The sequence below is a fragment of the Priapulus caudatus genome, unplaced genomic scaffold (assembly GCF_000485595.1).
Source record: "Priapulus caudatus unplaced genomic scaffold, Priapulus_caudatus-5.0.1 Scaffold443, whole genome shotgun sequence".
Lineage (NCBI taxonomy): Eukaryota > Metazoa > Priapulida > Priapulimorpha > Priapulimorphida > Priapulidae > Priapulus > Priapulus caudatus.
The window spans coordinates 41,036-55,522 of NW_014577504.1; the positions used below are offsets into that span (position 1 = coordinate 41,036).

The 14,487-nt window shown below is 44.8% G+C and overlaps 1 protein-coding gene across 1 annotated transcript in view; it reads right to left on the reverse strand.

Moving 5' to 3' along the window:
- The window catches only part of LOC106810462 (retinal guanylyl cyclase 2-like), a 46,019-nt gene that overhangs the window by 15,852 nt on the left and 15,680 nt on the right, over window positions 1–14,487 (reverse strand). The window contains 3 exon segments of the mRNA XM_014813838.1: window positions 5,920–5,991; window positions 9,660–9,764; window positions 12,111–12,188. Coding sequence (XP_014669324.1) covers window positions 5,920–5,991; window positions 9,660–9,764; window positions 12,111–12,188 — 255 coding nt within the window.

The window sequence follows — 14,487 nt, forward strand, 5'->3', positions numbered from 1 at the left end:
CGCACTGCCCTGCGGCGCGCTGTTGCGACCGCGTTGTTCATCTGCCGTTTCACGCCTTGCTGGAGGCCTCTTGATTCTATCATTCGCGCCTTCATTGGCGCTGTCTACGATATATAATATATATATATAGAATATAGAATAGATTTATATAGATAGGTTATGGATAAGATAGTATTAGATAGATAGATAGATAGAGCGAGAGAGAGACGAGATGTAGAGAGAGATAGAGAGATTGAGAGAAGACGGATGAGAGGAGAGGATGGAGAGAGACGAGACGAGGAGTGGAGGAAGAGAAAGATTCGAGAGAGAAACGAATATGGAATTATTGGATATAGTAGGGGTGGAAAATGAAATGATTGCTTCGCATTTAACGACGATGTACTCGAGCGCACACTACAAACACAAAACACACACACACTACCTGCGCGCGCGGCGCGGCGCACACACACACACCACACACATCACACACACACGAACACGCGCGCGCGCGCTGCACGCCACACACACACACACACACATAGCACACACACACACACACACACACACACACACACCACACAACCCACGCACTCACCATACAGGCACACACACAGCACACACATCACACATAGCACACACACACCACACACACACACACACACACACAACAACACCCAGCCACACACACTACACGACACACATCACACAGCCACACAACACACGAGCATCACACACAAGACACAACACACACACACCACGTACACTTTACACACACAACGCACACACACAACACACCCACCACACACACACACACCACACACCACCCACACACACACAGCACACGCACGCACACACCAGCGCGCTACGCGCGCGCTCCACAATGCACACAGCAGAACGCACATCACACCGCATTCGCGCGCCACACACACACACACACAGCACACACACACACGCATACGCACGACAACCACACGACACATATCGCGGCGCAACACACACACACACACACACACACACACACTACACACAGCACACACACATAACACCACAGCACACACACACATAAGTACAGCACCACATTACACACGCACACACACCACACAACACACACACACCACCCACACCACACACACACACACACACACACCACGCGCCGGCCGCGCAGCATTGCACACACGCACCTGCACACATGTCGTTCGTACGACGACGCCACACCGTGTGTATGACGTATGCATAATGTTGATGTATGCAGACTCTTTGCTGTGGTCGCCCGGAGCTGCTCAGGGACCGGCGATAGATGAAGTAAAGGTAACACAGAGGCGACGTCATCACGGCCTTCGGCCAATCATCTGTAGCGAGCTAATCATGCGCTAGGCGCCTTTCCCAGCATCAGCACTCATCGCCAGAAGGTAGTATTACTAACCTGCCTATAGACTGACGCCAAGCGTTCTCCGTATCGCGGGACGTTTCGCAACTTACGTAGGGGCATCGAGTCTAGGCTTGTTTGTATCTCCAATAATGGTTTTAGTAAAATAAATGCCATGAATAAATAGATAAAAAATTATTAAATAAATATAAGTAAAATTATTATAATATTATCGATTGAAATAAATAAATGGATGAATACATTAAATAATACAATAAATATAATAAAAATATTATAATATATCGATGAAATAATTAAATAAATAATAAATAAATAAATACTTGTATAGGTCATAAACTTATTATAACGTATAATAATGTATCCCTAGGTGTTCGCCAGAATACGCAAACGAGACGCCGTTCATCGCTGCCAGCTTCACTAAACGTATTTATATAGTAATTTTCCGCCCCTTATTTCGTTTGTCGCAGCAGAATGCACTCACTCTCTGCTATTATGAGGTGTAGAGGTACAGTGCGCTTTTACCTCGCTTATGACCGCTTGTATTAAAAAGCTGGCTCCGTAGAAATTACTATCGATGCAAGAACACGTCTATGCCAACACACAGCAGTGTTTCTCGCATAATTCCTCCACCATCTCTCTCGTCCTCTCGCTCTCTCCTTGTCTCTCTTCTCGGCTCTCTCTCTCGCTCTCTCTCTTTCTCTTTTTTCTCTCTCTTTGCCTCTCTCTTTTCTTTCTCTCTCTCTCTCTCTTCTCTCTCTTTCCTCTCTCTCTCTTTCTCTTTCTCTCTCTCTCTCTCTCTTCTCTCTCTTTTCTCTCTCTCTCGAATCGCCTCGCGGCTTTCTCTCTCTCTCTCTCCTCTCTCTCTGCTTCGTCTCTCTCCTCTCTCTTTTTCGCGACGCTCTCTGTCTAGAATCTCTCTGTCTCTTTTCTATATCTCGTCTCTGCCTCTCTCTTTCTCTCCTCTCTCTCTCTCTCGCTCTCACTCTCTCGTAATTTCTTCTGCTCTACAGAGACGTGAGAAGGCTCCAAGAAGCCTCCGCGCTGATTTACGACCTCGGTGTCGCCGCGAGTCGGCCCGCGCCCGAGGCGATACACATAATGAAGCAATGCTGGATGGAGATGCCTGAAGCCAGACCGACGTTCGACGCCATCTACGACGGATTTAAGAGCATGAGTCAGATGAAAGCTGATGTGAAAGCTGTACACGATATACGTACGTACACACGTACATTTATAACGAACACGTCGGTGTCGGCGCCGGAGGTGTTCGCTCCGGTCTCGCAGCGGAATACAAGCGTCTTCTCTCTCGCGTTGGATTTATCGTGGAGATAATAGTTATATATATATACTATAATATACTATATATGTGTGTGGGTGTGTGTCGTGTGTGTGTTGTGTGTGTGTGTCTGTGTGTGTGATGTGTGTGTGTGTGTGTTATTATGCGTGCGTTTGCCTCCGTCCTGTTGCGCTGCGTGCGCGGTCGGTGGTTTCGACTGCGTGAGCGTGGTGCGCGTGCGTAGTATGGAGGATGTGTTGTGTGTGTTGGGTGGTCGGGGTGTGTGTGTGTGATTGTGTGTGTGTGTGTGTATGTGTGTGTCGTGTGCGTGCGTGGGTGTGTGTGTTGTATGTTGTTTTGTGTGTTGCGTGTCATCCCACACACACACACACACACACACACACACACACACACACACACACACACACACACACACACACACACACACACACACACACACACACACACACACACACACACACACACACACACACACACACACACACACACACATATATATATATATATATATATATATATATATATATGTGCATATATGTATATATGTATATATATATATATTATATTGGAGGTAGGAGCGGGAGGTGGACCCGATAAACTGCATGCAGCGTGTATTGCGTTGCATACGGCCCCAACGAATATAACCATGTATGCACAACAGAGAACGCGACGTTGCTGTGTAGGTACGAGGTAGCCCGTCTGACGTAGCACAAGACGTATAAAGGAACTATAAATAACCCAACTCTCCATGACATACCTTCATCGCGATCAGACGCTCACTCTTGCTGCGTGCTTCGTAATCAGATTAAGCACAGTAATGCTGCAGCGTAGCTCTAGCTTATTAGCTTACGTAATGGCTTCAGTAAATCCGAGGTTTACGTTTCGCACGGCAATTACGGAATGCGCGTTATCGGTCGTGTCGATTTCGTTTCACTGCTTTTGTGTTTTCTATGCATTTTATGGTCAGCGTCTCGCGCTGTTAGCGGCAGACAAGATGGCCGCAGATAATCGCCTCTACGTCATTCGACCCCTCACAACAATGGCGTCAGCAGCGAGGAACAACAATGGCGTCAGCAGCGAGGAACAACAATGGCGTCAGCAGCGAGAAACAACAATGGCGTCAGCAGCGAAGAACAACAATGGCGTTAGCATCGAGGACAACCATGACGTCAGCAGCGAGGAACAACAATGGCGTCAGCAGCGAAGAACAACAATGGCGTTAGCATCGAGGACAACCATGACGTCAGCAGCGAGGAACAACAATAGCGTCAGCAGCGAAGAACAACACTGGCGTCAGCAGCGAAGAACAACACTGGCGTCAGCAGCTAGGAACAACAATGGCGTCAGCAGCGAGAAACAACAATGACGTCAGCAGCGAGAAACAACAATAGCGTCAGCAACGAAGAACAACCATGACGTCAGTAGCGAGCGACACGAGAATCGGTAACCCCGGCTGCTACCATTCCCTTTCTGCTTCATTTCAAAGCACACGCGGGTCGTGTTCGCGTACGTGTCATCTGTCACAATACTTCGTGTCGTGTTCGTCGTCGTGTTAAAGCGTTGGCGCGCGGGAGCTCAATAAATCCGACCCACCACACCAAAAAAAAAAATCGTCTTCTAAAAAGCTCGCTCCCCTGCGGGTGCTTGACTTCACTTCGCACCGGAATTGGCTCCCCGACGAATAAATAGCAGGCTAACCTCATTTACGGGACGAACGCTGAACGAGCGGCTAATGAAACTGTACAAGCGCCGACGACGACGTCGGGGTGGGGATGGGTGCGGGTGTGTGCGTGTGTGTGTGTGGGGGGGGGGTCGGTGTGCAGAAAGTACGGTGGCTGCGATACCGCTGCGTTGTTTCTGCTGCTGCTGCTACCGAGACTGCTAAAATGTGCTACACATGGGCTGCACATGTTTGACAGAACGTGTTACAGAACGTGATACATACATTGTGAAAGATATGCTACAGGTGTGCTGCAGAACGTGCTGCAGATATGTTACAGATATGCTACGGATGTGCTGCAAACACTATTATAGATCATGCTACGGATATGCTACATTTATTGCCACTGATATACTACAAAATACTAGAAGAGATACTGCTACAGATATGCTAGATAATATTGACATTGACATTTGACAATTAATATTGACACATACTTGCTAGAGATATGACTAAGGATATGCTACATATCGTACTGCTACACATATGTGTATATATGTAATGCATGTATATAATGCGTAGTTACTAACATGAAGAAATCCGGTTCCCCACGTTTAATCTCATCTATTTGTACGCGTGCTGCCATAGATAGAGGTTGCATCTTTCACGTGCGCCCGCGTCCCCTGTAAGTATCAAAACCAATAATTGCCGTAGCGATGCGCTGTAGTTACTCCTACCTAACAATTTCGTTCTCGTAAAAAAAAAATAAAGATAGGAAGAGCAATATAGTGACGCATCAGGGGAGGTCTTGTACTTGAAGGCGGCTCGCTGCAGATAAGATTTCCGACGTGCTCACGGCTTGCGGTGAATGACGAAATATTATAGTCGTTCGTAGATGTTGCGTAACGTACAGCGCGACGTTTTTTTTTATCAGTGTGCGTGCGGATCGGTCGTGAATTTCTGCCACTTAACGTGGCGAGTGGATTTGCGCGCGAACAACAAACTCTGACACATGCACGCGCGCGTGGCGCATGGCAGTTCTCTGCTTCGTTCTGTCGCGAATGCGTTTTATGGATGCGTGACGTGTGCATTGGCTGCATGCAGAGACAACCGCCACGGCAGCAGCTGTTTCTGCAGGGTTTCCTCACCCCTTAGCAGCTTGTGTGAAAACGAAATATTCTTCTTCGCAGCCCAACATCGCTTCCGCATGCACACAATGCATCAATCTTTTATTGCAACCGCTCGTGTTCGTAACCCGATCTTTGTGAATGTACGTGCACCTAATACGTCGACATTTACAACAATCGCTCACGTTCGCAGTCAAAGCTCGCTCACGCGTACACCTAATGCATCAACATTTATTATATACTAACTAACCAAAGCGTTACTAACAAACAATTGTCGAACGATACTAACAAACGATATATATATATCTCCTGATATATATATATATATCAGGAGTAAATAATAATAGATTATCTATGCTTATTTACTCCTGTATATATTTATATATATATATATCGTTTTCGACAATTGTTTGTTAGTAACGCTTTGGTTAGATAGTATATAATAAATGTACATAATTATTATACTCACCCTGACGAAGTCGGTGAGAAAGGAGAGCTTAAATGACCACTCTAGCTTGATGTTCGTGTTCTTGTAAAGGTCCTTTAGTCATCAACAAAATATAGATATATTATTATTATATTTAGATCTATCGGAAATATTTACACACGCACGCACACTCGCACGCACACACACGCACGCACGCACGCGCACGCACGCACACACACACACACACACACACACACACACACACACACACACACACACACACACACACACACACACACACACACGACAGCGCGCGCCACCACACACACACACACACACACACACACACAGACATAATCTCCACTATCTCGCGCGGACACAATACTGGGGGAGAGCGCGTTCGCTGATATAAATGATGATGATAGAAATAATGCCGTTTAAAGATGATAGGGTTGTATTTATTTTTAAAACGCGCGCGCGCCCACACACACACACATACACACACACACACACAGCTATACAATCGAGGTAGAGCGACATTCGTCATAGCACTAGCCCGTCAGCAGTGCGAACGCAGCCTCGATGCCTCTGTATAGTAATGTAGTCGGCTGCTACAGCGACCCCCCCCCCCCGTTCACTTGTGACGCTGGCCGCAGAGACTTCATTTTCCACGCTGCTCACTCTGGACCACCAGCAGACCATGGATAGCATTTGTGAATGACAGGCGACGCGAACGACAGTCGTGTTATATTAGAGAGCCGACAGCATTGAGTTGGACTATGATCGTCGTACAAGAAAGTCAGAAAGAGACATAAAAGATTAAAGGACAAGAACGTGACTGCACACTTTGATATATATATATAATCAAGAGCCCATTAACCCCTTAATTAATGGGCTGTTGATATAATATATATATATATATATATAAATAGATATTTGTGTGTGTGTGTGTGTGTGTGTGTGTGTGTGTGTGTGTGTGTGTGTGTGTGTGTGTGTGTGTGTGTGTGTGTGTCCGCGCGTGTGTGCGCGCTAATCTATATATATAAAGTTGTTCAGCCGAATTTGTGTGTTCGCGCATAACTAGAGAACTCCGCAGCCTAGAGAAAAACTAAATATATTTTCAGAATCAGCACGTCTGGGAGGTGGTTCTGGCTAAAAATTAAGTTAAAAAAAGTTAAAAAGTTAAAAATTGATAAAAATTCTATTCATCAATAGATGGCGGTGCGTACAGATTAAAACATCACGTACGTGTGAATCCATTGTGTATGCCCTTAACGGCGCAGTGGCATAATTGCTAGAACATCCGTCGCCTACACCGGGATTCCGGGTTCGAGTCACAGCTGGGGAACTTATTTTTCCCTTTTTTCATTTTTTCCTTTTACCTACCTCTTTAGTATGTATTATTTTTAATTTCTTACTTTTAATTTTAATTTTTTTATTTTTAATGTCTTTTATCTTTTGATTTCTTATTGTTTTTTACTGTTTGGGATAGGATGGGATGGGATGGGATGGCATGGCATGGGATGGCATGGCATGGCATGGCATGGCATGGGATGTCATGGGATGGCATGGGATGGGATGGGATGGGATGAGATGCGGTGCGATGGGATGGGATGTCATGGAATGGGATGGATGCACGCGCGTAGCCAAAGGGGGATCCTGGGGGCCCTAGGACCCCCCAATCAAAATAAAATCAATTGATTTTAAAACACTATTTTTACATTTAACTAAAAAAATAAATTCAGACCCCCCTTGTTACTCGCTCGAGAACGCCTCCAATCCAAATTCCTGGCTACGCCATTGGATGGATGGATGGATGCATAGATGAATGCATGGATAGATAGATATATAGATTTTTGGGGGTATTTTCCTTTCAACCAAGCGGTCACCAACCGAGTAACGCCACTGGTTTCCCCGGGCAACGCCGGGTATCCCGCTAGTGACTAATGAAAATATAGCGCGTTCGCCTGCGCGTTTGGCCTGAGGGGGGACAAAAGATGAGTAGCACGAGATGAAGAACACAGAAGAACCGCCCTATAGACACGGGAAACCGGCAACGTTTTCAGCGCAAAACCCACGTGCTGTTAAAGCAGGCGTCCTTTCTAAAGATTGTGTACGAGCTGTAAATCAATTTCACAAGAGTTCTATGTGTAATGTCGGGTCTAAAGATTGTGTACGAGCTATCACATTAATTCCACGAGAGTTCGGTACGTGATGCCTATACTCTACGCGTAGCGTTCTTTATAGAGATTATGTGTACGAGCTGTAAATGAATTCCACGAGAGTTTGGTTCCTGATGCCTACTCTGCTTGCATGGTGTGTAGCCACGCAGTAGCCAACAGGTCAACGCCTGCATGCAGTTTATGACTCATAGTGGGAACACGTCGTTTATAAGAGAAAATTCGGAAAAGTTTTGCTATCTCTATCGAAGATCACGGAAATAGAAAAACAGGATATTTACGGGCAATGATACGCTGACGATGTGTTATTACGGCTCCTGTTTGATTTTGCAGTATTTTACAATGCGACTTCCACGAGATTGACTGATGAGCAATTTCTTATCGAACACGGGTGCGGAGATAAAAGAGTTTAAGAGTTTTATATTACTTCCTAAAGCTAGTAGAAAACGTCCTAATCGCTAAACCCTCTTTAAACTCGGTTTAACAGTTGAATATGTCTTCCCGAATCTCGTCTGCCTACGATGTAAAACGCGACTTTACAAGAGAGTGAATTAGTTAATCCTTTTAAAGTTCTGTGCGATAAAAGAGTTTAACAGTTTTAAATCACTTCCTAAATCTCGTAGAAAACGTCCTAATCTTTAAACTCTCTTGAAAATCGGTTTAATGGTTTTAAATGTCTTCCCGAGTCTCCTGCACGACTTTATAAGAGAGTAAATTTGTTAATTTCTTTAAAGTTCATATCAAGAGAGTGCGATATAAAAGAGTTTAACAGTTTTAAATTACTTCATAAATCTCGTAGAAAACGTCTCAATCTCTAAACTCTCTTTTAAATAGGTTTAGCAGTTTAATATTTCTTTCTTGAGTCTCGACTGTCTACGATGTAAAACACGACCTTATAAACAGCAAAACAAATGCTAACGTTATGCAACAATCATAATTCCATCGACCACCATACGCAAAGGCAATATACATGTTGTTCATTAGGCTCGCAAAGCGGATCGATATAGGATATATATAGGATCGGTGTGATAATTAACAATAATCATTACTATAATTATGTAATATTGATTCGATACGTTGACATTACGTTCTGTAAAGACGACACCGGAGTTGCGAGCGCTGCTGTCGTTATAGTTATATTATTAGTGTCGCACTTTGGTCATTATGATGCATTATATTACAAGCCACCGCGCACGCTTCCACGCGTTGTTTTAATGGCGGCCCTGTTGACAGTGTTGTGTTGTGTTGCCGATGTAGTGGTGCGCGGCTACGTGAAATCAATGAACTGCTACTACCGATGACGGATAATCCGTCAACAGTTACTCCGTTACGGTGTTTACTGTGCGCCCGATCGCCCAGGCTGATGTACATGCATGCCTGTACTCGTGTGTTACTGGTTGGGGCGATATACAGGGTTATGGTGTGTTACTGTTAGGGCACGTATACAATCATGCTATACAGGCTTATGATGTGTTACTGCCAGAGTTAATATGCAGGTTTACGATATATAGTCGTAGCTCCTCTATCGTGCTACACTCACCATTAGGCTTCCTCTATCGTGCTACACTCACCATTAGGCTTCTTCTATCGTGCTACACTCACCATTAGGCTTCCTCTGCTGCAGAATTCCGTCACCAGTCCTGGATTAACAGACTCAGCGAAGCAGCCGATGAAGCGGTTCATGTTCTCGTGCCTTAGCTCCCGCATCTGTACGCAAACAAGGAAGAGAGGGTGAGAGAGAGGAAGAGAAAGAGAGAGAGAGAGAGAGAGAGAGCGGGAGAGAGCGTGTGAGAGAGAGCGACAGAGAACAAATATTCAGCCAGATGTTGTCAGAGGTTGTAAAAATGATACTGCAGACACGTTTCATTATAGACTTTTCACATATACTGGAGACTTTTTTATGATGATGATGGTAATATTAATAATAATTATTATAATAATCATCATCATAACAATAATAACAATAACTACAATAATTGTTATTATGATTACAAATCGTTATTGTGTATAGTGGCATATAATACAAGTACAGTAGATGCATGTAATGAATGCAGTTTTTTCGTGGAGAAAAACTCTGATGAATGCAATAGTAAAAAGCTGATAAATTATCACAATTTGACTAGTGCGTAACGTGTTTCATTTTTTATTTTATTTACAATCGTTGTGCAATTATTTCCATGCCCGGACTTTGACGTATCTATGACGGATTTGAATATTCTGCTTTGTCGTATAAAAGCTAAACAACTAGAAAACGGCAATTTTTAATGTTTATATGAACTTATACTGTATCCAGATTTGAAATAGAAATTCTATAGCGTATTCACGTGAAATCATTTCTTAGGTAATTCATTGGAGAAAGCAGGAAACTAATAAGGGGTTTCAAAAAAATCGATAGTGATTAATTCTTAATTGATGTTAAGAATGTTCCACATGTGATTAGCACCGTGATTAACATGAAAGCATTTTCACGATAGCTGAATGTGTAGACACTACTAGACAGTATATTGTATTTCTACTGTCGTACTTCTGTACGTCATTGTATTTAATGAGTGTTTAATCATTATTGCTACTAACTGCAATAATAACTAGTTTAAAAGGCGATTGCCAATTTAAAAGTTTGTGACACCATCACGCAGAACAATACACGTGCCAACAGCGCAAGCTATCGCGCACAAAGTGTATCACACTAGCTCGCCGTATTTCCCATACTGGTTTTTTATGGCATCATAACGCGATAACACTTTGCTGATTTATTGTGTAGCAGTTATAATGGCATTTCATTCATGCAGCTCCACGTTGCTCGCAGTTTATAGATATCTATTTCGAGCGATGGTGATTAATAAGACTGGCCTCCCAACTGGTGTTCGTTTTCGTTGACATTTATCTCAGCTAGTGCCTGTCTCAATTCGCAGTTACTCGGGTGTTAGTGAAGCGATTTTCCTTATTCGCGGAACGCACAGTACAGTGACTATTCTATGGTACGAGTTGCTAAAGTTCTGAAAACGCGCGCAATTTAACGAGCCTGAAAATAACGCGGATTTTCTTCAGAAAAAAGAACACGCATTCTCATTTCCAATATCAGTTTTCTTGGCATCAGTTATTACGTGCGCCCAGAACGGTGATCATTGTGCAAGTGACGAGTTTAGAACGTCCGTATTCGCAAAATATAGATGTTTACGAATAAGAGCTAAAGAAATCTTTAAAAAACAGATCGATCTGCTTAGATCTCAACGGCTCATCGCACGATGAGTCGCCACCACATGTGCCGATAATATAGCTTTCTACCCAATCATTTCGATTAATTTAAAATTGATCGATTGATAACGTTCTAATTAGTTACTATCGGCATCGTATATCAATACTTATTTTGATTTCTTTAATCTGAAATATTAAATAAGATGAATATACGATTCATGATATATATATATATACGCACACTATTTATGATTTTGCAACTTTTTTCACTTAGCATTTGAGAGGAACATCTATCGGTAGAAAATGGCCGAAGCCGATGCACCTGCGACCAGGCATCACGTGACGACAATGACGTCACGTCCCGGCGTCTACTAAAACTCCCCGGATTAATTTGGGTTTTTACACTATAAATAATATTTTCAGTTAAAAAGTTCTCGACACGCGAATCGAGCGTTCCACGGCGTTTCTAATTACAAAAACGGCCACGAATTCATCAAGTTTTTTTTCCGTTTTGGAGACTCGTTTAAGAATGATCGTGATCACTCTGCGAGCTACGCAGCTGCCACGTATCGTCCCTGTAAAGGCGATCTGCTCGTAGCTATACCATGCAGGCGAGGGTAATGAGTTATTAGTATGCACACACGGATTGCCTTTAACTATGACGTTGCCAAACAGTAAATGGAACCAGGTTAGACTAGATGTAGTGTCGTCTATTTTTTGGTGTTTGTCAAACGTTATATATATATGTGTGTGCGTGCGTGCGTGCGTGCGTGCGTGCGTGCGTGCGAGTGTGTGCGTGTGCGTGTGCGTGTGCGCGCTTGTATAAAAAAGGCTCTAATAAGAGAAAACGAGACTTACCAACTTCAGGCTGCGTAGAAAATTCGAGTTCATCTCAAACTCTCTTATCGGCAGCATCTTCACGTGAACGACGTCACCCTGCGTGACGAAAGAAACGACGACGCTTTGATGAAGATTGATGGCAGCAACGAGGGCGTTCGAAATTATTGAGGTTATGGGCAGAGACGCTCTGAATCCTCGAACACGGTAGGGGAGGGAGCCAGAGAAAGAGACAGAGCGAGAGAGAGAGATAGAGATGGGGAGAGAGAGAGAGAGAGAAAGGGAGAGTGAAATAGAAAGTGTGAGAGAGGGGGGGAGATAGCAGGAGAAAGAGAGAAAGCGAGCGAGATATATAGAGTGGGAATAGAGAGAGAGAGAGAGAGAGAGAGAGAGAGAGAGAGAAAGAAAGAAAGAGAGAGAGAGAGAGAGAGAGGATCAGGAGAGAAGGAGAGGGAGAGAGAGAGGATCAGGAGAGAAGGAGAGGGAGAGGGAAAAGTGCGCATTCAGATAATTAGTAAGGTGAGAAGAGTTAGTGTCAACTGAGAGAAGTGCGAATTGCATAGGGTATATAGAGGAGAAAGGTGCGAGATGTCCAGAGTAGACGTAGGTCGAGAATCGACAACTGGTGGGATGAGGACAGGCTTACGCGATGTTCCTGATCATTAAATCCCTCCCTGGCCATTGATGTGCGCACAGAGCACGCATTTCTATTTTTTTGTATTTAGTTAGACTCGCTTGCAATCTGAGGCCATCGTAAATAAATCCGAGCACGCCGAATTCGATGGGATTTCACTATCGTGATACGACCGCGGTAAGTCGAGACGTCGATACACAACCCAGGTAGATATCCGATTGCTTTAATACCTGTACTAATGCTTAATACTGGTGTCGCGACAACAGGGCAGCCGGAGAAAGTGGCCGCCAGGGGCACGCACGCCGTCTGTTGGAAACGTGAAAAGTTTGCTGACGTATTCAGGTATCTAAGAAATCTAAATTAAAACGGTACGCTCAAGTTGCTATCTCCTCGTCTTTAGGAGCTTATATGACAGATAATATGCGGCGATTTTGTCCGCCTACTGCTTTAACTCGGCCACCAGGGCGGCGTGAGCGTCGCCGCATGCTGAATCCCTGTCACACCCATAGAAATATTATATCGACACTAGTCTACTATATTATTTCTATGGTCACGCCACCAGCTCGGTCATATCACCCTCCTGCTATAAACCACCCATTGATTGATCGTGTTCGCGTAGAATAACGACATCATCGATAATTGTTTAATGACAAAATCATTTGTGATAAATGAACATCGACGAGATAAGTAATCTCGTGGTAAACTGGCTGGATGCGACGGTGGACACACGACCACATTCTCTCTAGTAAACTGTCGACTACCTATTCTACTATGTGTATTGCTGCTAGCGGACGTGGTTAACAACGACTGCATTTGTCGACCAGAGTCTGCGACAACATTTGGCGACGACATGTGACATGCGACAACATTTCGCGGCGACATGTCACATGTGACAACATTTAGCGACAATTATGTCACATGTAACAACATTTAACGACAATTATGTCACATGTATACCGGCCGGAGTTAGCCCGCCCTCATTTGTAATTTGCGGCGTCATGATTCATAACTTGCGAATACAAGCGCGCTCCCGCTGTCACTCCAGATTCACCCGCACGCGCGCCCTTTCCGTGTAAATACTGCATGCTTCGTAACCCCCACGCAAGCCTCAATTCGAAACCCGTGGCAAAAACAGCGCGGATAGCAGCGTACCAATTCGCACGCGCTTGCACAACACACATACAAGCCGCGACCTCCAGCGCCTCGCACACACACAGCCACGCGCAATCGCACCACACATACACGCTCCGCAACCACCACAAATACAGCCCGCTCGCACCGTCACAAACACACACACCACGCCAGGAGCCGTCACAAGCAAACACATCACGCTAACGCCGCACAAGTCACACACAGCCACAACACAACACCACACATCATACGCCACGCACGGCACTCGCACCACCACTGCACGTCCACGCACGCCCCACCCGGTCACATCGCCATACACCACTAGCACTCCACGCAGCGCACCGGACGAATACAACACCAGCCACGATCAGTACGCAGGCAGCAGGCGTATATCGCACCACACGCGCGCCCCATGAACGCAATCAACCACACACGCCCGACGAACAGTATAACGCACAACCACGCACGCAGCGTACGTATACACACACACTTATCACACACTCACAAGCACGCGACGCACGCCACCCGACGGCTGGATGGACACCCGCACATCACGGCCCCACCACTATCGTTTGCCAGAGCTTACTGTAACGATAAATCAATTCTTGTCCTTCTGCTGGCGTTAAGATAAGC